The sequence below is a fragment of the Micromesistius poutassou genome (genome assembly GCF_964030765.1).
Source record: "Micromesistius poutassou genome assembly, chromosome: 2".
Lineage (NCBI taxonomy): Eukaryota > Metazoa > Chordata > Actinopteri > Gadiformes > Gadidae > Micromesistius > Micromesistius poutassou.
In genome coordinates, this window is record NC_140272.1 from 1,773,901 (window position 1) to 1,800,357 (window position 26,457).

General features: G+C 52.3%; 1 protein-coding gene across 1 annotated transcript; it reads left to right on the forward strand.

Annotated features, from left to right (window-relative positions):
- Positions 1-1,654: 1,654 nt before the first annotated feature.
- Positions 1,655-24,659, forward strand: wnk2 (WNK lysine deficient protein kinase 2; the record flags this gene model as incomplete). Its single annotated transcript, XM_084464483.1, has 29 exons — positions 1,655-2,332; positions 4,983-5,155; positions 5,570-5,790; positions 6,289-6,446; positions 6,768-6,856; positions 7,089-7,308; positions 8,011-8,311; positions 8,808-9,118; positions 9,392-10,174; positions 11,217-11,342; positions 12,448-12,561; positions 12,750-13,169; positions 13,510-13,803; positions 14,063-14,196; positions 14,615-14,783; positions 15,112-15,228; positions 15,492-15,659; positions 15,838-15,880; positions 16,025-16,180; positions 16,782-17,704; positions 18,748-18,805; positions 18,957-19,021; positions 19,438-20,117; positions 20,361-20,587; positions 21,514-21,732; positions 22,180-22,278; positions 22,878-22,919; positions 23,299-23,570; positions 24,354-24,659. 29 exons carry the CDS (start codon positions 1,655-1,657, stop codon positions 24,657-24,659), a joined length of 7,566 nt encoding a protein of 2,521 aa, XP_084320609.1.
- Between the last annotated feature and the right edge of the window lie 1,798 nt (positions 24,660-26,457).

Sequence of the window (26,457 nt, forward strand, 5' to 3'; positions counted from 1 at the left end):
TGCATTGAATGTTTATAGAAATACAGGTGGATACGTGGATAGAAAAGTAGCTGCTTACATAGGCAGTGGGGTCTGAATCGAGGTATTGTATAGTGCCTTATTATACAAATATATTTTATAAATATTCTGTATAGGCCTATTTTTTTTTTTTCCCCATTGCCATTAATGTACAATATGCCACAGCTTACTTACGTGTTTTGGGGGCAGCGCATCGGAAGGGAAATTCTAATTATTTAAAACTAACACCAACCATATGATTCAGCCCATAACTTGAACGGTTAAACTATCTTCGGCCTATCTTCGGTAAATTATGCACCAGAAGTTGCCTATACGTGCAGGCAGCTCACTTCATTGTGGTTCACTTGTTCAAGGTTAAAACATTTAAAAGTCGCATCATAAAATATTCACATATACCTATTGAAAGTTAAAAATGCGCAGGCATAACTTTGATTATATTTCATAAGCAATATTTCACGATATATATATAGTCTTCATATATTCCTAAAGATAAAGACACAGGGGCCTTTAATGATCAGATGTATGGTCGTGTTCTCCAAAGAGCACGTGGGCTCTCATCCATAATACAGCAGGGATGAGCGCGGTGCTTTCCCGTTGGAAATGTGCTGCGTCACGATATGGGGCGGACGAGGCGATGGTGATGAGGCCCACAACAAGCCGAGTCCGAGGAGGCTGAGGCTGCAGCCGCGGAACGTGGGCCAGGCATTGGGTGCGTGTTGTTGCTAGGGGCGTGTTGCTCTGCGTCGAAGGTAGAACAAGTATCAGCGTGTCGATGCGTGGTCCCGAGGTGAAAGGTTCTGGAAGACCCGGACTATATCTTGGCGAGGTCTGTGCATGGGCGACGCGCTGCTACGCACATCATATTCCACCGCCGGAGGCACGCTGCCGCAGTGGGCATATAATCGGATAGGCGCCTTTTTTTCCCCCGCTCCCAAGACAACGCTCAGAATACAAAAGTATTAGTTCTGGTCTAACTCGGGGTGTTTTCGGGTCACTTCATTAACGACAAATTCGGATTTGTTTTGTCTCCTGGGAACTAGCCTACCAAACTATTTATTTTATTATTAACCAGTATTGTGAATCGCACCTTTGCGTCCAGAGGATGACAGCTGCGCACTGGGCTCATGTCGCGTGACCGTGTCTTCAAAGATACCGCTGCGAGACCTGGACTCACGCGCGCACACCCACCTCGCCTTCCTACCCTCCGGTGGTCTTTCATAAAATTTTCCTAGACGCCATCAACACGGGGAGTAAAGCGTTAAGAGGAAGGAAACACAATGATTTAATGAAGGTAGCCTATACCGTCCAAACGACAATGGCACCGGACTAAACTACGGGCTGTACGTGCTACTGTGGCACGGGTGATCGGCGTGTGAGAGAGGGGCTACAGCGGAGCACGGAGCGATGCGCCCTTCATCCTAAGTTTGACATTCGGTTCACATCTGAGAAGTTCTCCCGAAGACTCAAGATATCACATCAAGGTTGAGTCTGTCACATGTGAGAAAGCTGCGTCATCCCCCGGCAGGTGATGCAGGCGCTATTAGCCAAGCATAAGGTGAGCTTATACTCTCCTATGCCTGGAAGGAGGCTGTGAGGCTTGATGTTTCCGGTAAGCGTTTGAGGTTTCACTACACGGATGGAGTCGGCGGACGACACGGACGCGCCGTTGGGATCCACATTTTCCTCGGTCCCAAATTTGGATTCGGACGAAAATGCAAACGCCATCGGTCATATATACGAGAATGGGGCGGCCGACTACAACGTTAACCTACAGAACGAGGCCATGCGGGGGTCCAGCGACCCCACGGTATACCCCGCCGCGGACTACCGAGGGATGGTCCGGCAGCGGTTCATCCGCCGGAGCCTGTGGTTCTCCGAGACGGAGGACCCGCAGCCCGAGCAGACGGAGAGTCTCCACAGCAGCCCGGTGCTCAGCATCCACCTGCGCACCATCGTGGATCGAACTCGGAGCAACAGGACGGTGGTTGAGACCCTCAGGGCCACCCAGGAGGACCGGGCTGAGACAGAGGTCTTGGCGGTGGTCGTACCGGTGGCGCTCAGTCGGAGCGCCACGGACAGCGTGAACACGGACGAGGACAACGTCTCCAACGGGGACAACAAGGGAGACGTGCCGTCGGATGTCACCGCAGGAAGTGACGAGAATGAGGAGGAAGCCGGCATGAAAGCCGTGTCCACCTCACCCGGAGGGCGTTTCCTCAAGTTCGACATTGAACTTGGGAGAGGGTCTTTCAAAACGGTCTACAAGGGGCTTGACACTGACACGTGGGTGGAGGTGGCGTGGTGTGAGCTGCAGGTGGGTGGTCATTTTTCTTCATGTCACCGACTCACACCGGCCCTATCATAACTAAAAAGCAACCTGGTACACTGGACTTCACTTTCCATTATATCACACACACACACACACACACACACACACACACACACACACACACACACACACACACACACACACACACACACACACACACACACACACACTTAATAATACTGATCCAGGCTATTATAACTAACATGAGCTGTCACAGCAGTCATAGAGAAAGACACGGGTACACTTATATGAATTTAAAGTGTCTGAAAGGGTTAAGTTGAAGGTTAAGGGGGGTTCAACATGCAACCCTTCAACCACAGTTCCAATAAATCCAAACTGAATAAAAAGAAACAGCAGTAGTCATATTTGGGCAATTGATGCTAATAAGGAAGTCTTCTCTATTTATTTAGCACAGATATTAGCACTGATTTTGATCAGTTCAGATTGTATTTATCATACAGTTACCTTTAACTAAACAAACAACAGAACATACAATGTAAATGGTTTGCACTTGTACTACATGCTGCTACTACTACTACACTACTTGTACTGTATTTCATGTCCTGTGGCAAGGATGCATCATGTGTGTGTGTGTGTGTGTGTGTGTGTGTGTGTGTGTGTGTGTGTGTGTGTGTGTGTGTGTGTGTGTGTGTGTGTGTGTGTGTGTGAGTGTGTGTGAGTGAGTGTGTGTGTCCGAGACAAAGCAAAAAGCATGGCAGCCATTATGGGTCAAAGAAATAAAGAAGAAGATGCGGTTTAAAAGATCGTCATAAAATCAACTCCTCATAATGTTGTTGAGTCCACGACAGACGACCCACTAGGTTGTTTAATTATCCGATTAAATCATCAGGTAGCGATCTCCCGCGGTGGGACTCGACCCAGCATGACTCAGGGGTAATTGGCCTGATGGTAAAATCTCTACAGCACAGATCTATATACTACTTAGACGGTGTGATGAGCTAATTGTATGACTAAATGCGAGGCCAATCCCACGGGGGGGTCCTCACGAAAGGTGCAGAGATATGTCTGGGGAGGGCAAGGCTGCTGCTGACGCAACAATCTGCAGTCGGCGATCGTGGGAGCCAAACCAAAAGGTGTGGGAGAGTGCAGGTCACACGAGGACAGGGGCTCGGGCCCGGGCTTCTGCTAGACGGTGGTTTAAAGACGACCGCAGGGTTTGAAGAGGTCCTAAGCACTGGAGCGCTGGATCGTAATCCCCAACGCCACACAAATCTCATCCCCCCCCCCCCCCCCCCCTTCCCTTTTATGATGTGTAAACACAAACAAGTTATTATGTGTTGCTTGTGGGATCCTGTTATGGCCACACCCTGCTTAGAGAAGCAGATCAGATAGCCAGTCCACCCCGTGTCATCTCTTTATTTGTCTTTGAAACCCTGTTCCACCAGTGGCTCTCACCCAGCCCTCTGAACAAACATCCTTTGCCCTACATGTATCACTGGAGCAGCTACAGCAGGGTGACATGTTTTGTGTTGTGCGACACCCATTGTCTTATTTGTTTGTAAGATACATGCTATGCAAAGTAGTCATAGCGTTAGCTGCAGCCCTAGTGAGGAAATGAAACATGATGCTCCATCGCTCTGCAATGATCAATGCGAGGAGCCGTAGAAGAAGAGGATTTGCATGCTTATTACTGACATCTTAAGGAAATATATGCACACTCATGGTTCCCCGCAAAGGCTGGGTGAAGAGGGGGCCAGCGCGCAGGGTTTTATTGCCGTCTTTAGGGTCACGAGATGATGGTCGTATCAGCCCTGCTGAGTAAAGAGAAACAGAAATGTGGAGGATCTTCGGTGTCAGCGGTTTTCTATTTATACGACAGTTCGGTCAAGGCTGGCCCCCGATATTGATCAGGCTGTGTTACGTTTATCTAACCTAATGCTGTTTACTAGGATTACGCTCTCAAACCAAATCTAATAATCCAGAAACGCAATTTACTGTAAATATAGAATTTTTCCCCTTTTTCACATATTTGTACATTATACATACTAATAATATACATAATATTATAATATATAATGTAATGCAACCAGCAATAGCTGTGTTATTCTACAAAGGTGTTCCTTTGTAGTAACAGAAGTGTGTGAAACGTTGTCAAATTCCGGCTAGGCTGCACTCTTGGGTCATGTCTATATTTTAAAATATATTTTCCATAGCTATACACTCTACATTCCAGTACAACACAAAGTTATTGCAGGTGAGTGTTTTCAGTACACGGTCGTAATACGAGGAGTACACAGTTCAGTCCCCTACGTTAGGCCTGCTTCAGGGCCTGGCCGGTGTTTACTATCAACACGGTACGGTCAAATCTCTGACAGAGCTCGGCCCACTAAGTACACAGTACACACGTCACACTTTTTAAGGCTTCTCCTCACTCATCGCAACTATTATTATTTCCTCCTTTAGCTTTAAAACGCCGAAGCAACGAAATGTTTGTTCACCCGAACAATTTTCGGTCTCTTAACAGCATTCCCTTCACGACAAATCGTGAAGGGAATAATACGACAAATGGTGTGGTTTGAGAAACGTGTGAGAAGCCATATGAGGAAATGGCGTGAACGGAGAGTGGCTCAGTGAATTACTGTATCCCCCTTCTCCTGTCTTCTTAATGTCTCAGGAACGAAAGCTCTCCAAGGTGGAGAGGCAGAGGTTCAAAGAGGAGGCGGAGATGTTGAAAGCACTGCAGCATCCCAACATCGTCCGCTTTTACGACTTCTGGGAGTCCCCGGTGAAAGGGAAGAAGTGCATCGTCCTGGTGACGGAGCTCATGACCTCAGGGACACTTAAAACGTAAGAATTAAAGACACTAAATAACTAAATAAGAGCCTGTAACGGGCCCCTTCGATCTCGCAAACACTTTTATTAATGTTTTATTGCGTCGTTCTCTCTCTCCATCTCTCTCTCCATCTGTCTCTCTCAGTCTTTCTCTCCCTCTTTCTCTGTCTCCCTGCCTCTCTCTCTCCCCCATCTCACTCTATCTGTCTCTCGCTTCCTCCATCGCTCTCTCCCTCTTTCTCTTTCTCTCTCCCTCTCTCTCTGTCTCTCTCTCTGTCTCTGTCTCTGTGTGTCTCTGTCTCTCTCTCTCTCTGTCTCTCTCTCTCCCTCACTTTCTGTCTATCTCCCTCTCTCTCTAGCCCGCTTTCTCTCATAAACCACCATAGCATCTTAACACACCTTACTTAATTCCGATGCATCTTCTCCCAGGTATCTGAAGCGCTTCAAGGTGATGAAGCCCAAGGTTCTAAGGAGCTGGTGCAGACAGATCCTGAAGGGCCTCCACTTCCTGCACACCCGGACCCCTCCTATCATCCACAGGGACCTCAAGTGTGACAACATCTTCATCACGGGCCCCACGGGCTCCGTCAAGATAGGGGATCTGGGCCTGGCCACCCTTAAGAGGGCCTCTTTCGCTAAGAGCGTCATCGGTTAGTATCCCGTAGTAGTAGTAGGATCAGTAGTGGAGCTCAGCTGGCTTATACACGTGTTGAATATTTGATGATTTTGAGTTGAAACCTGAGAAGGATCTGTTTTCCGCCATGGAAGCGATCGATTTTGCTAGTTACATGCATGCTCTGCAGGTTCCTGGCAGGATTTCACATTTCAATGTTTTTCATGTATCTGTTGTTTCGGAATAACAATCAAGAAAAAAAAAAAATTCTAAAAATAACTAGATCCTTTTAAATGATAATAATACATTTGTTCAAATGAATTGAAACAGTAAGCGGACAGATTGCATACAAAACAATCACCAGGAACAGTAAACATTTTAAGATTATAGACCAAAGAAAAATACAAATCTTTAGAATGTTGCACAAAGAGCGCAAATCCAATAACGCAATCAACCAAGCCTCAGGCTTTCAGAAAAAGGAGGTGAATCATTTCCTTCCAACAGTCTGCCTCATCCACCCCCCTCTGCTCCCCAGGTACCCCGGAGTTCATGGCCCCGGAGATGTACGAGGAGCACTACGACGAGGCCGTGGACGTCTATGCCTTTGGGATGTGCATGCTGGAGATGGCCACCTCCGAGTACCCCTACTCTGAGTGCCAGAACGCTGCGCAGATCTACCGCAAAGTCACCAGCGTGAGTACACAAGGTCTACTGTCACTCAAGCACTCCTCTTATTGTTGTTGACTGTTGTTGACTCTTTTGAACACACCGAGCTCAACTTAAGTCATCGGGCTGCTGTTGTGGTTTTTCGTAGTCGTTTTTGTTTCCTTTTGTGCATTTGTGGGTGTGTGCGCTGCAACGGCAGGCCTTTGTTTGGAGTCTGTACTGTAAGATATCTGACACCTCAAACGGGAGCCAGCCACTGGGCGCAGGTTACATGCTGACCTGCTAACTTGTGACCGGACATGACGGATCACAAACACGTGTTTTATGTCGTGTTCTGTGTCACTTCAGGGAGTAAAACCCGCCAGCTACTGTAAAGTCAGCGACCCGGAGATCAAGGAAATAATCGGCGAATGCATTTGTCATCGATGGGAGGAGAGGTGAGTGACCCGAACGTTTTTTGAATGTCATTTGAATGTCGGTTGGGGGGGTGTTGCGTGTGTGTCTGAGTGTCCCCTCTCATTTGAATTGTGGCCGTCCTGAACACAGGCAGATTTCCTCTGCAGGCTCAAGGCTCTGTCACGCCCGTATTTTGGTCTCATTTCCACTGTTTTGCGTTTCCTCATTAAGTGTCGACGTTTGTTTTTCAAAAAAAAAAAACGCCCGCCACAGATACTCCATCAAGGACCTCCTGAACCACGCCTTCTTCGCAGAGGACACCGGCGTGAGGGTGGAGCTGGCGGAGGAGGACGACGGGAAGAAGTCGGCCATCGCCCTCAAGCTGTGGGTGGAGGACCCGAAGAAGCTAAAGGGGAAGTACAAGGACACGGGCGTCATCGAGTTCAGCTACGACCTGGAGACGGAGGTCCCGGACGGAGTTGCTCAGGAGATGGTAAACACAGCGGCTCCAGCTGCGTACCCTGAGGGGGGGGGGGGGGGGAGAAACAGCGGGGCGGAGGTTTACACCCTCCGCCTTAGAAAGGGAGATGGTTGCGTGTGAGTTAATCATGATTCCGGCCTTTTAGCCTTGGGACTCAATTAGGAGGACATGCCGACTCTAATGTGATCGAGCCATGTCCTCCATTGATTGAAACCAGATCAGCTCAAGTCAACTGAGTGGATTGATCAGTAGCCTTAAACATTTTGAGTGGCATAGGGCAGACATCCCGTGTTCTAGATTGGTAAACTGCAGGGCAATCCATATTTCATCCAGAGTATCGTTATCAATCGGGAACTATAACGGAAACACATTCAAGCTCCTAATTTACGTTCTCAGACAAACCAAAGTCAATAAACCAACGTCAATCAAAGTTGACATGTTACACCACCAGGTGTGAGTGTGATTAGCCGCTGCAAGCCGTTTTGAAAATCTGCCTCTTCTGACGAGGCCCCACAAGTGGGCGTGTTGTCCACCTGGACGTCTGACGGCTAGAGGAGCAACGTTTGCTACAGTCCGCTGGGCAGGCCGGTAGACTGATCTACCCGGCACACATCTAGGGCGGTGGACACGCCCACTTGTGATGTCAGAAGAGGCAGATTTTAAATAAAAAAAAACGGCTTGTAACGGCTTTTAAACCCTGCGTCTGTCCTGCAGGTGGAGTCGGGTTTCTTCCTGGAGAGCGACGCTAAGATCGTGGCCAAGTCCATCCGGGACCGCGTGGCGCTGATCAAATGGCGGCGGGAGCGGACCGTGGCGCCCGGCGAGGGGGAGCCGCCCGCCAAGAAGCGGCAGGCGGCGGACGTCCTGCAGGTGCCGGGCGCGGCCCCCGTGCGGCCCGGGGCGGCGGCGGTGGCGGCGGCGGCGGCGGCGGCGGCGGGCGCGGCGGACTGCGACCCGGAGGAGGAGCCACCGGTCGCCGTCTGCTACGTGGTGCCGGACGCTGCGTCCATCGCATGTGAGAGACGCCGTTGTGTGTCGCACACACACACACACACACACAGAGAGACCCGCATTCCAGGCTAAGTCGCTAAGCACCGTAAGCTGATTAGGGCCGTTGGATCTGTTTTTGTGATGGATACATGATAATTAAGGACGTGTTTAATGGTCAGTTAGTGCTGCGGGCTGCGAAGTGGATGCAGAATGACAGGTCGTCGTCATCGTCGTGTTATTCTGCGTGAGGAGAACTGAGACAGAAAGGAACCACTGGGGAAGGAAACCAACGTTGATGAACCTATGAGTCATCATCCCGGAGCTGATCTGAATTACAATTGGAAAATGCTTATTCCCGTTCCTTCTTCATCCTGTCTCCTCTACATCCCCCGTGTGTGTGTGTGTGTGTGTGTGTGTGTGTGTGTGTGTGTGTGTGTGTGTGTGTGTGTGTGTGTGTGTGTGTGTGTCCCCGTGTTAATGTAAGCTGTCTTCTTCTGCCTACCGTTCTGGTGCCGCTCCAGCCGACAGCGGTGTGAGCGCCGCCGTGCCGCTGGAGGACAGTCAGCAGAGGGCCGGCGCCTACCCGTCCCTACCGGAGCCCGCCGTCCAGACGCTGTACAGCCCCCCGTCCCTGCCCGATCACATGCAACAAGAGGCCCTGCCGACGCCTACGGCACAGCCCCCGCACGACAGCTACGCACCGGCCTCCACGCAGCCGCAGCCGCAGCCGCAGCCGCACCTGGGAGCCTACCAGCAGAACAGCCAGCCCCTCCAAGTAGCCTACCAACCGTCTGCATTGCACGGCCCCCCGGGGCCCTACCAGTCCCCAACAGTGAGTACCTGCACTCTCAGTCTGTGTGTACTCAAAGTGTGATTGAGCCCTTGGGGTGAATACCCTTCATTTTTGGTTTTCTGTCCACGACTGCGTGAGATAACAGCACATTCGTTTTTCTTTTGCCGAATTTCACGTTAGCAGCTCCGTCCCGGTGAGTCCGATACATGCCAGGGGGCTCCCCTCCCCAATGAGAGCACTCCGTGCCTAACGCGTGGAAGTGCCCCATTGGTTGACATCTCAAGATGTCGGACAATGTCTCTCCCTATGCAGCCTCCCCCCCACCGCGACCTCCATCCCGGCAGGGGTCGGGGTCACGCAGCCAGCGTAGAAGCCCAGAAGGACACATTGCTCGCTAGTAGCCTCGGCTCCGAAGCCATCTGTGGATCTCCTGGTGCCACGTTGCCTTCATCTCTTATGCACCCTCCCCACCCTCACCACCACCCTCACCACCACCGCCCCTGCTGCCGTTATGACTCTGCAGTCCTTCCCGAGTGCGATGCTGTCCCGGGCCCGGTGCCCTCAAGGCGTCCCTCTGGGTCGCGTCTCAGCTCCCGGCGCGGGTCAAATTCCCCCGACGGCTGCGAGGCCCGCGCCGCGTCCCTCCTCCAGAAGGACGAGGCAGAGGACGAGGGCCGTCTCGCGGACGAGGGCCGTCTCGCGCACGAGCGCGAGCGCTCCGGTTCTCTCTGCCAGAACCCTGCCACCGACTCACCGGCGTCGCCCACGCTCACGTCGACGGCAACCTCTGGACGTTTGCCTCTCGCCAGCCTGGCAGCGTCCCCGGACACTTCGCCCTCGCGCAGCGCCTCGGGTCCTTGGCTGGACCTCGGCCACGCGGGTGTGAACGGCGACGGGGGGCTGGGCCTCCTTCATCACCGTCTCCGGAACATCGTGAGACGCGGCAGAACCAGCTCAATGAGTCCGCTGGAAATGGGGGCCGCGCATCGGCCCGCTCACAGCCGCGAGGGGGACGGCGGCACGTCCCGTCTAGCTGAGGAGCGTGACCAGGGTCAGCTGTCGCCGTGCGGCAGCCAGGGCAGACCGGGTCCCACGGTAAGCGTAGAGACGCCAGCGGCGGGGGCGAAGGCTGCTATGTGTCCGCCGTGTACGTCCGGTCCACAGCCTAATGCGGCAGACTGGGGGCCGTGGGGGACGCTCTGTGTACTTGCAGATTTTGTATGCTGATTTTTGACCTGCTTTGCTTAACACCTGCTTAACACCTGCTGTCCCTGCTCCTTGACTCACCGAGCATGCACTTCCCCACTGTTTACCCCACAGATTGAAGTTGGTTTGTTTTGATGGGTGTGTGGGTGTAATGGTATCAACAAGTGTATGACAGTGTGAAGTGGTGTGGAATCGAAAAGGGCAATTAGGAGCAGACGCCGACTAACAAACTAACGGTGTCAATCATCCATGCGTGGCCTCACTGATTGCAAAGAGTGAAACACTTTCCACGTTGACAGGCCTGTCCGTCTTAAAATGCTGAGCCACTTGGCGTTGTGACTTTCTGCATTTGCTGTGCTGCTGAATGTACTGTAACAGTATTACTCTTTTATTTATTTAGAAATGTTGCATTTGTTTTTTTCACTAGGAAGGTGAACGCGTATTTATTGCACTGGAAAAGAAGCTATGAGGCAAATTCTCCTCTTGAGTCCCTGGGCAGGAGTTGTAAATACCACGCGCCGCAGACATTTCAATTATAAACATCAATACATAAGTCATTCAAGGAGCTAGCATACACTCAAATAGTGTCAGATTGAAAAGATACATTGTATAACTCTTCAGCAGAACTGCCTTCTTTCTGCCTAATAGGGATGGGCTTTCATTCGCCATTACTTCCCACATGATTTAATAAGTCGTGCTGTCTCTGATGGTAATTGGTAAGGTGCCACTGCCCCGCTGCCCCAGAACTTCTGAGGGGAGACAGCTCAGAGCCTTGGCCTGACACCATAAACTGAAGGGCCGGAGATAGGCCTTGTGTCCTGCTTTGTGACAAACTGATTGTGTATTTTAAATGAGAGCATTTCTCTCCAGCGGTCCTTTCTTCTCGTACATGAATGAACCCCTGAGGCCGGCTCTTCTGTGCTCCTGACAGACAGCCGTTTGTGCTCCAGCGACGCCGGGCCCGTCAGTATACCAGAGTAGACCCAGAGCACAAAGCTACCTGCCTGCAGACGCCACCGCTCAACCTCAACTTGCTGCCCGGCCCGGCCACGAGCAGGTAGGAGGAGTCTGACAGGTCACATTGGCATGCAGTAGATGGACGGATACACAGATTCAAATGTTGTTAGGCTGCGTCGTTGCTCCACCTTCATATGGTTTCATAAGTAGGAACACTTAAGCTTTGTTAATATGGCTTCATTGGTTTGTGCATTAATCCGTATTGGTTTGTGCACATGTGTGTGAATGTGTGTCTTTGTGTGATTTCTATGTGTGAGTGTATGCAGTGGTGGTGGAACAGCATTCATTTGCTCTGCCACCACCGCGTTTGTGTGCGCTGTGTGTGTGGTGGTGCTGGAGACGTTGTGTGTGTTGTGTGCGTTGTGTATGTGGCGGTGCTGGAGACGTTGTGTGTGTTGTGTGCGTTGTGTATGTGGCGGTGGGGGAGACGTTGTGTGTGTTTGTGTGTGTTGTGTGTGTGGTGGTGCTGGAGACGTTGTGTGTGTTGTGTGCGTTGTGTATGTGGCGGTGGGGGAGACGTTGTGTGTGTTTGTGTGTGTTGTGTGTGTGGTGGTGCTGGAGACGTTGTGTGTGTTGTGTGCGTTGTGTATGTGGCGGTGGGGGAGACGTTGTGTGTGTTGTGTGCGTTGTGGTTTCTCCACAGCAGAGATGAGTTGGTTGTGATGTCGTTAATGTTGTCTTTTGTGTTTCCTCCCCCCCTCATTTGTTTGAACTTTACTTAGTATCATGTCCAAACAACTGGTATCCCCCCCCAGGTAGAACCAGCAGCCAGGGGCCGCAGGCGGGGGCCCGGGGCCCGGGGCCACAGGCGGGGGCCCGGGGCCGGCCCCACAGAGCCACACAAACACACACAGTCCTCCGTTGACCTGCTCATGAACTGTAGAGAGCATCATCCACAGTTGACCATTTTGATATTTTGTGGGAAAACATTCATATCGTTAGTTAATTAATGGTTAAAGAAAGTTTCCCAGACTGTTAAAGCACTACCAGAGTCATGACCTGATACCAAAGTGGTTTCCTAATACATCACGTACATCAAACATAAGCATATTACGTATTGCATAATGATTACATGTCTCGCCTGTTGAGTGGCTTTAATTCTTTGTCCCTCTGCTGTCCATGCTTTATATCTCCTGTGCATCCAGCCGTCCGCTGGTCAGGCAATATCTCACCTCAGTCCTCCTGACATGGCCACAAGTTTCTCCCTACCCTTCTCCAACGCCGATCCTACTCTGCCTCCTCTGCATCTGAACCCACAGGTGTGTTATGGTGTCACTTGAGACTTGTTATTCAGATCAATACTGTGACTAGGGATATTCAGGGGCCACAAGACGGCCTTAGGATTAACTAGAGAACGACTCAAGGGTCTGAATGTCTTTCATAAGAATGTTGCCTTCTTACTTTATGTTCTTTATATTATACATCGTTTTCCCCTTTTCTTTCTCAGTTTCCCTCGCCATACCCTAACGCTCCCACGCTGGGCTACGAGCCTCCCTCCCGTCCCCCCACTCCTCTGTCATCGGCCTACATGCGCCCCGTCACCCCCCTCATGCCCCCTAGCGCCTGCCACTACCCGCCCAGGGCCCCGCCCCCCTCACTGCCCCTCATCCTCAACGCCGCCTTGCCGGACACGCCAGCGCTCGGCACGCCGCTGACCCCCGTGTCCGTGTCCGGGTGGGTGCCCCCGCCGCGTCTCCCCGCGCCGACGCCCCCCGCGGGGCCCGGGGGGGACCACGGGTACCCCGCCATCCCCCAGCACAACTTCTGCCCCTTCCATCTCACCCACACCCTGCCTCTCTCCCAGGTGCAACCCACCCTTTACCCCGCCCCCAACCCTGAGCAGGAATGGGCAGAGCCGCCTGTCAAGGTGAATATGTCACTCAGGTACCACCATCGCAAAGGGGTTAAGACCTGTAGAATCTGCTAGATTCGGGCACACGCTTATCCAGGAACCTGGCGATGGTTTTCCTCTCATTATTTGTCTTACTTTCTCTGTATGCGACACGTTTTTTACGTGCAAAACACTGTAACTTTGGATGGAGATGCTGTCAAACCATTATTGTCCCCATTTGCTGGCTTCGCCCGATTTCAATCCAACTCCCATCCTTCAAAGTGTGATTTGGTTGAAATCCCCTGGAACGCAGCATAGAGGTTAACACCGTCTGGCTCCGCTCATAAAGATGTCTAAACAATGGCTTGTTTTCCAGATGCAAGCGGTTCCTACCCAGGAGGGCCGGGGACATGTTCACGGTCTGGCTCAGAACCAGCCCCCGACGCTGGCCATGGAGCCTCCCGCCTGGGGGAGTGGTCCGCAGGCAGAAGCTGCTGCAGCCGGTCTGGACCTATCTGCCGTGTCCTCTATGAACCACCCTGCCCAGGCCCCGACCCAGGCCACCTCCGCCCAGGTGGCATCTCAAGCCCCAGCCTTAGCGCAAGCTCCAGGGCCGGGCCACGGCACAGCCCTGCCCCACCATCACGCCCCGCCGCCCGCCTCCGTCCCGGTTCAAGGCCTCGCACCGGGGCCTTCCGCAGCCCCGGCCCTACCTCTGACTCACCCACAGACCAACGGTGGCCGCCCCATGTTGTCTATGCTAACTTCCATTTTAGATCCTGTGGAGGTCACAACCCAAAGCCCTAGCGCATATTGTGCTTCAGGTCAGCCGTCCTCCCTGGGCCCAGGTCTGGTCTCCGTAGCCGCAGGTCCGGGGGAACAGTCAGTGTCTGTTCAGCTAGCTGTTGAACAAGCTGCCCCCGCATCAGGACCACTTCCAGTTCTTCAGTCAGCTGGCATGCAGACTATTCCCCAAGCTCCTGATGCGGCCCTGCTTGCAACTCAGCAAAATTTCGACTCTGCATCAGCGTCTGCACCCCAACAAACAGAGACGGCTGCGGAGGTAAAGATATAGCTCTTAATCTGGGTCTCTCACAGCATCGACTGTATATTCGCATTCACAACTCATCTGTTTTAGCCGTTAACTGCATTAAAAGCACCATGTTGCAAATGTGATTATGTTCCCCTATACATCGTATTCCAGTTTATTGCACGCTATATAGAGTGAGCTGCAGTGTAGTATTGTTTATTGTCCTTCACCATTTTCTATCCGTAGGAAGTGCTTCCAGAGAAGCCAATACTGTTACCCAATTATGCTTATGAAAGGTGTGTGGCCCAATCGTTCACACACAGTCACACACACACACACGCACACACTCAAACAGCTCTTTAAATCTCACTCTAACAGCCAAGCCGCAGCGGATATAAACGTTGTGCGTTAACACGCGCGTGCGCGTGTGTGTGTGTGTGTGTGTGCCTAGCGTCCACTCTGACTCTGTGGCGTCGGGTAAGGAGACCAGCGACGGCTGTGAGGGGCTGGCCAGCGGCGGCGGGCGGGCCGACGGAAAACACCGGAAGCACCACCGCAAGTCGTCCCGCACGCGCTCCCGCCAGGAGAAGATCAGCAAACCGAAGCTCAGCATGCTGAACGTGAGTCCTCCGGCGATGTGTTACCTGGTAAATGGTAAACGCCTTATTTGTAAGCGGCCCGCCCCAAAGCGATTCACAACGTTGCCTGACATTCACCCGTTCACGCACACATTCACACGCCGACGGCGGAGTCGACCACGCAGGGCGTCGGGAGCAGTCAGGGTGAGGGCGTCTCGCTCAGGGGACACCTCGACACTCTAGCCAGGAGGAGCCGGGGATCGAACCGGGAGGCCGCAACCTTGCGGCTACCGGCCCACGCCGCTCTGCCTCCTGAGCTGCTGCCGCCTGTTGTCATGTGACGGTGGGTCTGCTCCCTCCCTGCCTGTAGGTGGTGAACAAGGGGGACAAAATGGTGGAGTGCCAGCTGGAGACGCACAACCACAAAATGGTGACGTTCAAGTTTGATCTGGACGGCGACGCTCCGGAGGAAATCGCCACGTTTATGGTTAAGTCAATTTGACCTTTCACCTCTGGTGGTTTCAGTTTGGTCCTGGAGTTGACCTGTAGCTGTCGCTACAGGTAAGCTTGGATCGAGCCTTATGTACGCAGGATGAAGCATGCATTAAATACTAAAGCTGTAATGATTACATTTAAAAAAAAAATGGAGAATCAGCAGATCCTATTTATTTTGTAGCGGCATCACTTACTTTGAACCTTTTTTTTTTTTTTTAAGTAAGTCCATTTTTTTTTTTACGTTTTTCTTTTCAGGTAGAAAATGGCTTCATCTTAAACGTAGAGAAGGAGATCTTCATTGACCAGCTGAAGGACATTGTGGACAAAGCCGAAGACATGCTGAATGAGGACATGGAAGGAGAAACCGTCTCCACATCGGTTGGAAGTTCCCAACCGGGCCAGATTGAAGGGCTAGTGAGTGAGGTGAGAGAGAGAGAGAGAGAGAGAGAAAGAGAGGGAGAGAGAGGGAGAGAGCGAGAGAGAGACTCAGACAGAGAAAGAGAGGCAGAGAGACTCAGTCAGAGAAAGCGAGGGACATTAAGTTGTGTTGTTTGAATGAAGTGTGACTCTCTTACACAGCAATTACGTCTTCCTATTGCAGAATCAGCCTCCCGGGGTGTCCCAGCCGGTCTATCAGCAGAATGGTAATTCACGCATTGTGTTTTTCCTCGGTGTCATCGGACCTGTTGTGCTCACTGCATGTTGGCCGGCTGCCTTCCTGCGGCCGATCTTCCACCCAGACCCTGTCCTGATATACGCACTCCCCTGGTCTTCTCTTGACTGCCCAGTTCTCCATACAGGCAAACGCTGGTTTATAATCTGCCCCGTGGAGGAGACCCCCTTATCCAGCCAGGAGACCGCCTCCGAAGCCACCACCACCCCCGGGAGCTCCGCCGCCACCCAGCCGGCCGACGGGGGGCCCCCGGGGCCCGCCACCGCCAGAGGTGACCTTGAACGGGGCAAACGGCTCCGTCTTCATGTAGCCCTCTCCAGTTAACCAATCACCAGACACAAGGCGTTCTTCTTTTACGGGGGCCGTTTATTAGCTGTGTCGTGTCTTGTAAGACGCCACCACGCAGGCCGTGAGAACTAAATAAAAACAACAGAAATCACATGTGTTAAAGAAACAAGAATATTCTCACAGAGACTAGTATTTGAACAAATATGCATAACGTGCAATCAACTCAATTCACCATCAGTTATGCTTTCACATTGATTATTCAACATAAAAATAGCTTTTCATACCTCATTGGCCACGTTAACTCCGGGGGAGTAAACAAAGTAAAAAAAGGCAACTTCTCTTCGTGTGTCTTCTCTCAGTGAAACCAACTAACGTCATGAACCAATTCACTTTTTGAACCAATTCACTTTAAATGAGCTACAATCCATATGGCAGCAGCACGCTCATCTGCCGTGGCGTTTACAGTGGGGGACCGTAGAACCACGACCGCTCGTGTCTTTAAGGGGGTTGATGTTTCTTATGCCCGTGTCTCCGTGATGTTTCCGATCCCTTTGACGTCGGGACTCGTTTTTCGTCCCGTCCAGACGAGGGCGGCCGCCGCCACGGCTCGTCCTCCACCATGTCCGGGGGCAGCGGGGGCTTCATCTACGACGGCTACGCCTTCTGCAGCCCCCCCATCATGTCCAACACGGACCCGCTCCTCCTGGCCGCCTTGTCTCCCCCCGTCTCGGCGCCGCCCCTGCTCCAGTCGGAGGAGCCTCACGCGCAGCTCACCCTCATCCCCCAGCCCCCCGGCGGCCTGCTGGCCTCGCTGGCCCCCCTGGACGAGTCCCAGGCCCCCCCCCCGCCGCCGCCGCCACCGGCGGCGCCCGGGTCCCCGGTGCAGCGCGGCGGCGGCGCCCAGCAGAAGAAGGAGAGGGCGTGCGCGGCTTCCATGGTGGACGAGGTGCCCTGCTGCCCGCTGGTCATGCCCCTGTCCCTGGACGTGAGGGCGACGGAGCCCCCGCCGCCGCCGCCGCAGGAGTCGGCCGCGCCCCTCTCCTACGCCTCCTGCTCCTCCTCCTCCTCGGCCAAGGTGGAGCGCTGTGCTGCAGCTGCTCCTCCTCCTCCCCTGCAGCAGCAGCAGCAGCAGCCGCCCGTGGTCCTCCACCAACCCTTCTCCAGCGTGGCGGGGGCCAAAGGCTCCTCCCTGCCCCAGAGCCCGGGGCCCCCCACCCAGCTGCCGGCGGGGCCCGGCGAGTCGGACGGGGAGGGGCGGGTGGGCCGCGGCGGCGGCGGCGGCGGCGGCGGCGGTGGCGGCGGCTTCGTGGACAGCACCATCAAGACCCTGGACGAGAAGCTGAGGAACCTGCTGTACCAGGAGTACGCGCCCATGTACCCGTCGGGGACCAGCGCCGAGACACCCGGGTCGGGGACGGAGTACGTCCAGTCGCCCCCCGGGCCCGACAGCGCCGCCGGGACCCCGGGGCCCATGGGAGAAGGGCGGTACCGCGCCGGGGAACAGCTGGTAAACCGTAGCAGGGCCCGTCGTCGGGGGTTACGATTGAAACCGTAGTCGAATCTCATTGGCCAGACTGATTGTCGACTGATGGTCCAATCGTGTTTTTTTGTTACATTTTGCTCAATGATTTGTTTGTTCCTTGTTTTGTTCAGACTTCTGCATGGTTTCAAAATAACCAATTGGCTTATCAGGATCCTTCACAGCTTACTTTAGGGAAGGCGCAGTCTCAGTTGCATCGTGTTTATGGCTCCACCATTGGGATGGCACCACATCTGGCACCCCACCGCCCCAATGGAAGGTCCCACTGGTCCACCACACACACCGATTCAACCATTAATTAAGCAATAGATCACGACAGGCTGTGGAATGTCCTCATTATACCACAGTTAAGGGCCGTTGTCCGTCCCGACGCGCAGTGGAGGGACAGCGACCTCCTTAACTGTGGTATAATGAGGACATTTCACAGCCTGTCGTGATCTATTGCTTTTATAAAACGGTTACGTAAGTATGGCGAAATGAAAGTCATAGACACCCTCAATTTTGAAAAAACGAGAAAGTCGGAAAATTCGTTTTTTTAACGAATACAAAAAAGTAGTCCCTCCTGGCTACCTGCAAAGTGAGCGGCGGTTGCTATGCAACACACTGTAGCGTCCTTCACAGAGAAGGCTAGAGACGGTAGCTTGGTTCGCCGGCAATTTAACCTACTATCGAGTTCACTCACCGTGTGCCTATTGCTTTACAACATTTCCACCCTCTCCAGCAACCAACATATTTTTAGGCTTCAGTGAACTATGCTATTGCTTTCATATATAAATAAACTAAAGTTCAAGTTAGGCGCGGTGTGATACGGAACGATTGGAATCGTCAAAGATTCGAGCTTACCCTAAAGCCACAGACGGGATGCTGTCTGATACGTCATCGCACTACTTTCCACATCAGTACTTAATTGTTGGATGTACGGGCGCCATGTCCTCCCTGTTGTCAGCGGTAACAGTCGTTTATTAGCCTGGCTTAATCGCTCCTCCCTCTGACCCCCCCCCCCCCCTCAGCCTCAGATCCCGGAGAGGATGGACAGTCTGAGCACCCTGAGTGACTCGGCAGTCTGCGGTACGTACAAGCGTCCACTCGTCCACCTCACCGCACGTGGGACAGACCAATCACATCCCCTGGAATGAATGAATAAATGTGTTTTTAACCGTTCAAAACCCTGAGTGCTGTGTAACCCCGCCCCCCCCCCCACCCCCCCCGCCCCCTGCAGCTCCCCTCTCGCGGAGACACGTCCCTCACTCCGCCTCCTGCTGCGGCACCAGAGGCCGCTTCAAGGTACGGGGCGGGACGGGAACAACAAGCGTCGGTTTAACGGTTACCACGTCGACGCAGCGCAACGCAACGCAACCACCGCGCGGCCGCTGCGAACGCAGCCGGGGAACCGGGAACCTGTTTTGGTTCTGCGTCGGGTTCACGTCGGGGGGGTTTACGTTAGCGTGACCGATCGCAGACCCTCGCTGCGACCGCCTCCCAAAAATAAATCGGGAGGCGGAGGCACGGAGGGTCCGCGAGGTCGTGAGGGCTCCCTAAACGGCCCTTGCGCTGCGTCGACGTACAACCACGCGTGCATAAGTCGCCTTCACACGGTGTTTTGTCGTCGGGGCCCCCCCCGCCGCCCTCCCTCCTGACGTTCTCCTCCCCCCCCCCCCCCCCCCGTCCCCGTCCCCGTCCGTCTGTCCCGGCAGCAGCAGATGATCCCCGTGGCTCCCGAGGTCGTCCCCAGACGGGACGTCAAGCTGAGGAGCTGGAGCGTGGCCGCCTCGCCGCCGCACCCCGGCGGCTGCGGCGGCGGCGGCGGCGGCGGCGGTGGCGGCGGCTGCGGCCGGAGCGGGGCGGCGCTGGCGGACGTGGGCGGCGGGGACGCCGTCGTCGCCGCCGCCGCCGCCGCCACCCGCATCGGCCGCTTCTCGGTGGTGAGCGCCGAGGACGACCTGACGCAGAGGACCTGCAGCAGCCGCTACTCCGCCCCGCCCGACTTCTACCTGGACACGCCCCCTCCCCTGGCCAAGCGGCCCGCCATCCCGCACTCCCTCACCTCCCCCGCCGCCGGCGCCACCGCCGGCGCCGCCGGGCCCGCCGCTGCCACGGCGCACGCCCGCTTCCTGTCCTCGGACTCGGGCGCCGAGAGCAGCCCGGTCAAGCTGGCCCACGCCACGCCGTCGCGCCACGCGCGCTCCGAGCGCCGGGGCAGCGACCTCATGAAGAGGGCGGTGGCCTTCCTGCGGCGGCCCGGCCGCAGCAGCAGCGTGCAGAGCTCCGACTCGCCCGGCCGGCGCACGGGCATGCCGGGCTCCGCCTACGCCAGCAGCGACAACGACTCGGAGATGGAGGAGTCGGACATGAAGAGGGAGCTGCAGAGGCTGCGGGAGAAGTGAGTGCCCCCCCCCCAACGTTCGACCTCAACGTGATTCCCTTCTAGAACGCGTGCATGCGTTAAGCGTCCTGCCCCCTGATTATGTAAAGCTTCTGCTTTTGTTCAGGGGTGCTGTATAAATAAAGCCACCGTCCTCGCTTTGCTGACATTCCTCCCGTTTTGTAGTATTCCTCGTCTTTATCATAGTTTTTTAAGCATGGATCATGAGTTTCTATTTGTGGCTCCACCCCCCCCACACAGACATCTGAAGGAGATCTCTGAGCTGCAGGCCAATCAGAGGGGAGAAGTAGAACTGCTGTATCACCGCCTTGGCAAGAACCCTCCGCCCGGCCATGTGCACACAGCGCCCCCCGCTGGCCGCAGGAGGAAGTCCAGTAAGCACAAACTCAAAGCTGGAAAACTCCTCAGCCCCCTGGTGCAGCAGTTTAAAAACGTTACGACTAAAATGAGCGACAGTAATAAAGCCAGTAAGTATCCGCTAAGAATATACAGTAACATTGACTGTGTGTGTTTGTGTGTGTCTGTGTTTGTGTGTGTGTGTGCGTGCAGTGTGTGTGCAAGAGTTTTCTATAAAAACCCTATAACACTTGCATTCCCCCTGTGTTGGATTTCAGTCACTGCTTACCAATCTCCCTGTTAAGACGCAAGAACCTAGCAAGCTCAATCTGACAACTCTTATCTCTTATAACCTTGTATATCTCTTATACTAGGTTGAATTCTTCTCTTAACTGTCGGGTAGAAGCTCTTGCCTCTTTGGGACTCCAGAAAAGTCTCCAATAGTATCACTTTTCCATACACAATCAAGTTGTACTTTTCATCCCTATGGTAAAGATGAAAATGTGTTATTTTACTGGGTCTACTTTAGCGAGCGTGGTTAAGAACACGAAACACCAGAAAGAAACACCAGTCTTTAATCCAACCCCTTTGGAGACTTGATGGGTTCATTTAAATAATAGTATACAGTGAAGAAGAGATTACCTTCCAAGTCTTGGAAAAGAAGAAGGAAAGAAGAAAAGGGGGTAAACATGTGGTTATCTTCTCCTGGAGGCCACTGGCATGAGAAAAAAACATTTCACAAGAAAAAAAATCCTTTCTACTACTTTGCTTCCTTCGAATCCCCTTCTTTTATTAGGAAAATCATGTGGGCGTGTTGTCAATATATTGCTATGTCTGAATATCTATTTTTATAACGCTGCCTATGAAGTTGCTGACTTGTCGGGCTCCGATTGCCACGTGTGTGTGTGTGTGTGTGTGCGCGCGCCCTGTTCAACCGTGCGTGTTTCATTGCATAACTGCGTACAACACAATGTCCTGAATGACATCTCTGCAGAAACGTGTGTGTGTGTGTGTGTGTGTGTGTGTGTTTATCTGGGCACGTTGCTACGTTTTGCAGGTGGAGGTGAACCGGCGGTGAGTTTGAACGGGTCTCCGGCCAAAGTCTCTCTCCCCACACACAGCCGCACTCAGTCTGGCACCGGACACCTGCCCAGCCCCCTGTCAGAGCCCGTGCACACCCAGCAGCCCTGCTCGCTCAAGGGCTCCCTGTCGTCGGATAATATTTACACCGGTCTCCATGGTGAGATGACCTCTACGCAACCTCCCTGCGGACAAGGTGATCGCCCAGCACTGTGTATGTGGCAAGGAGACTAAACAGTTTTTTTTCTTTGTTTGTCTAAGTTAAGTGATGACTTAACAAAATGATGATGTGATGGAAGTGTCTAGTTACGTGTTAAAGCCGTGAATTTGATTTGAATGCTACCTGCCGAGCTGTATTTGTAGAACCTAAAGGCAAATGAGACCATCAACGCAAAGTGTGACAGTATCCTTGCAGATTTGACTTGTATGCGAGCTAATGCTACTACATTACCACAGTGACTGATACTGATCAGCAGAGGAAGACTTGCGTCAGTGGGTCAAAGGAACTGTGCGTTGAGTTGATGTGGCCTTTATTCACGGAAATGGCTTTTGATTGGATGTTACGTTGTGTGATTTTTTTGTCTGTCGTGAACGTATGATCCTCTGACTCTGGTGCCCTCTGCCCTCTTCTCTTCACTCCCAGGCTGGTCTAATAACCCTCCACCATCTGAGAGAGTGACCCATAAATCGAGTAGCAAGCCAAGAGCTAGATTTCTCAGTGGGCCTGTGTCTCTGTCCATCTGTTTGTATCTCTTTGGTTTTCCCCTTAGCTTTCCTCGTGCCTTTCCCTTCCTAATTCCTATCTCTCTTCTTTCAAACAAGCTGGATATATTTTGTTGCATCGGATATGTAGTTGCTCGTACAGCTGATTCGTCATTCATTTCACACCTACTAAAATATTTCAAAATCATTCGGTTGCTGTATAGACATTGCATACTCCAGACGTTTATTTTAAACCCCATTTGAGGTTGAGATGAGTCAAGTCTCAGCTGTACAGGAACACATTTAGAATTAAGATAAATATTACCATTAATAATAGAGTACACGGCATGCTTCTTGACGTGCAAGTCAAGAAGCATGCCCGAGGTGATTTGCTTCACAGGAACCTCTATCCTCCTCTCTCCTTCTTGGTCCTTCCTGCATGAACCTTTAGTAACCTGTTCATTCTAAATAAAGAGTATTAATTAACCTTCCCATAGTTTACGTAGTGATCATGTCTAACCAATTGATTTAACAACTCTGTTGGCCGTTGCCCCCTCCTTTTATGTGACTAATACCTGTAATACCAGCTGTACGTTAGCTTGTGTTTGTCTAAAGTTCTTGCTGTTTTTCCTCCAACAGGGACAACACTCAAACGGTTGTGTCTCGGCAAGGAACGGGGCAGTATGTAGTCTTACTTTATTTTGAGAAAGTTTTCACAAATTTTTCACCACTAATAATTGTGAGGAAACTAATCAATATGTGTGCACCTATGTGTTTATGCGTGTATGTCTTCCCCTGTCTGTGCTTGTGGTTTGTGTGTGTGTGTGCACATGCCTGTATGTGTGTGTGTGTGTGCATGCCTGTGCATGTGTGTGTGTGTGTGTTTGATTGTGTGCATGTATGTGTGTGTGTGTGTGTGTGTGTGTGTGCGTGTGTGTGCCTGGTGTGGTTGAATGTGTGTGTGTGTGTGTGTGTGTGTCTGGTGTGGTTGAATGTGTGTGTGTGTGTGTGTGTGTGTGTGTGTGTGTGTGTGTGTGTGTGTGCGCATGTGCGTATCCAGGGTCTGGAGCAGGGCCCGGGGCGTCATGCCATCCGCCCGGCCAGCCGGCAGCCACGTCAACGCCCCCACCCCACCAGCCCGTGGTGGGCCTGGCCCAGTCCCAGGTCAACAACAGCAACAACAAGAAGGCCAGCTACTGCGGGACCTGGATGGGCATCAGCGAGGGCTGCCTGACGGATGAGCTCCAGCTGCTGATGGACAACTGGGCCCAGGAGGTGCTGGTGGTCACCCAGAGACCCCGCAGCAACTCCCTCAGACTCACCCAGGAGCACGTCTGCTCTGCACACATGGTCCACACCCAGACACTGGACAGACAGGCATGTTTTCACCAGGCGATCACTGTCAGCGCGTATGAATGATGTTGATGATAGACGGACAGAGAGACGTTTCATTGTCCACAGAGTGGAGACTGATCGTCGTCTTCATGGAACATATAAAACAACAGGAATTATAAACAGACGATCAGTAAAACCAGTGGTCGTAAACCGATGCGTTCACCCTAACAATTAACAGTTTGCTAAAGTAGAAACATTTCCAGCCTGCACTCTTTAACATACTGGTTCACGACCCTAATGGATTAAGCAGCTTCCATACATATTGTTGTCAGCTCTGGGCAGTCTATAGCGCCTCAAACTCCTGCTGTAATGAATGAGCTTCAAATGAATGTGTTGGTGTTGCTACAATGTGCAAGAACAACGAGCCCTACTCCCAGCTTCGTCCTACAGCCGTCCTATATGCACCACGCGTGGTAGTAGCTACTACGTGTGTGTTATGGTGAAGGTGAACTAGGGGGAACTTTAAGGCTTAGTTATGGTTCCATGTCGACGCAACGCAAGGGGGTTTGCGGACCCCTTACGTCCTTGCGTCCACCGCAAGGGCCTGACGCGCGGCCTCCCAAAAATTGTAACCCTCCGTCGAGGTCGACGCGGCAGCAAGGGCTGTGATTGGTCCGCGCACTAAAACCCGACGCAGGACCCAAACAGGTGAAAGGACCGCGTCGGAAGCGTCTGCGCGGTCGATGTGATTGTAACCGCGCTGCTCTGGGCCGTCCTCAGGTTCCACCGAGGACGGCCTTAGATCCTGCACGGGGACGGCAGCAGCAGCAGCAGCAGCAGCTCCTCCAGTCCTGGCCAATGGGTGAGCGGCGTTCCTCGGCCACGCTCAGCCAGCCCGCCGCCGCCGCCGCCGCAGGGTGCCGGTCCAGCTACCCCCTGGACCTGTCCTCGCCCCTCTGCGTGACGCAGTGGCCGAGCCTCCTGGCACCCCTCCCCGCCGGGGTCTTCGCCTTCCCCGGGGCGCCCTCCCCCGCCGCTCAGCACCCGGCCTTCGAGGCCCCCGACCCCAAAACCAGGACTCTGTAACCTCGGCGGCTGCGGCGGCGGCGGCGGCGGCGGCGGCGGCGGCGGCGGCGGCGCCTTCCATCCACCACAACACAAAGAAAAGAAGAGAAAAGCTCTCGTTCTAGCGCTAGACGAACTGCAGTGTATATGCTGCAGGCATTTAACCAGCATGTGTGTTCATAGTGGCCCCCCCCCCCCCCCCCCCCCGTGTACATAGCCTATCATACGTCTTGAGTTCTACTTGATCTACTTAGCATACACATACCTCATGTTTTGCACACGTGTGCGAGACGATTGCTAGTAGTCGGATATCTAAAGTAATATAATTAGAATGTTTTAGGTTTTATGAATTATCGTATGCTCATTTAGGACCGTTATGTGTTTCTCTGTACGACGTTCAGATTACATGGTTGGTTTGTACTTCCAATTGAAGTATGACACTTGAAATTTCTATTTAAAAATCGGTTTATGTTTTGTGCCCATGATAGCCATGTGTCTGTAAGAGGACATGTATATAAACTTCCAAGCGGTGTGTACATACTTAGCCTGTGTGTTTGTACAGTTAGCATCAGATACTTAATACATCACTTGCTATAGGTGTTGCAGATTACGATGCAACGACACCAAGGCATTCTCCGATTGCGACATTAGTGAAACCGTCACCGCCAAAGCATCACTGTGAAGCCTTGTCCTTCCGGTCCCTTCAACGTATATGACTGGCTGCGTTACGCTGCCCGATGCGATAGATTCCTGCTCTTATTCTTTTTATCGCTCACAGCACAACAACCATTTGAAATGTCCTCCACTGAAAGAACTTGAACTTTACCTTCAGGTGAAACATTCCTGAGAGAGTGCCTTGAAATGCAGTTTCAGTTTTCCCCCGAGAAAATAATGGATAATTGAATATAGAATAGAAAAAAAAACATTGATTTGAATGGGCTCTTAAGAAATAATGTATCTTCAATGTAACACTGTCACAATGTATCTTTGATTCAGTTTGAAATGGAATTCAACAGCATGATTTGCCCCCCCAAAGCAGTTCCTAAAATGTCCCAAATTTTGGTAATATAAATGATATCTTATAAAGGGATATTATTCAGTGATATCGGGCACCTTATTGGTAGCCTCTAGGTTATAACCGTAATGTTAATCACGTGCCACATAACCTGCATTATCCACTGTTATTCGGAAAGTGCACCGGAGGTGGGTATTGTGAATGACGCCATGGCAACGTGGTCTTAGTTTGTCCAATGAGGACGGGTGATGGATGATGTGGGAGGTTTTCCTGAACCATAACCATGCTACATCTTGACAACGCCAATAGCTTTATCGACATTGTTGCCTTTGTAATTTTATTCAATTATAGATTGGGAAAATGTATTGATGGTTTGTTTCAAAAGTAATATGCAAGACCAGAATGTGCGATGGGTGAGCAAAAATACGATATTTCAATCCCAAATGTGGCTTGAATAGCTAATTAGATACAAGACTGCTGCCTTTATTTAGACGTTTCAAATCTGAATATGAAACTAGCCCAAAACATAAAGAATGACTTGCAATTCGTTGTTTTCCACCATCAAGTATACACAGAGAATAGGATCACAATTCCAGAAGCTGAAGCACGTGCATTTACTTCTGAGTGTTGTGTGAATGAGGCAGACCTTTCTTCAGGTCAGTGAGTCATGATATTTGACTAGATGGCCGAACAGGTTTTGATCTTTGTATGTTTACTGCACGACACTTTTTGCCCAGTAAGATTACTGCTGAACTATTCAAAGTATGTCAGCATTTTAGCCCCCTGCATAGTATGCAGCTAGTT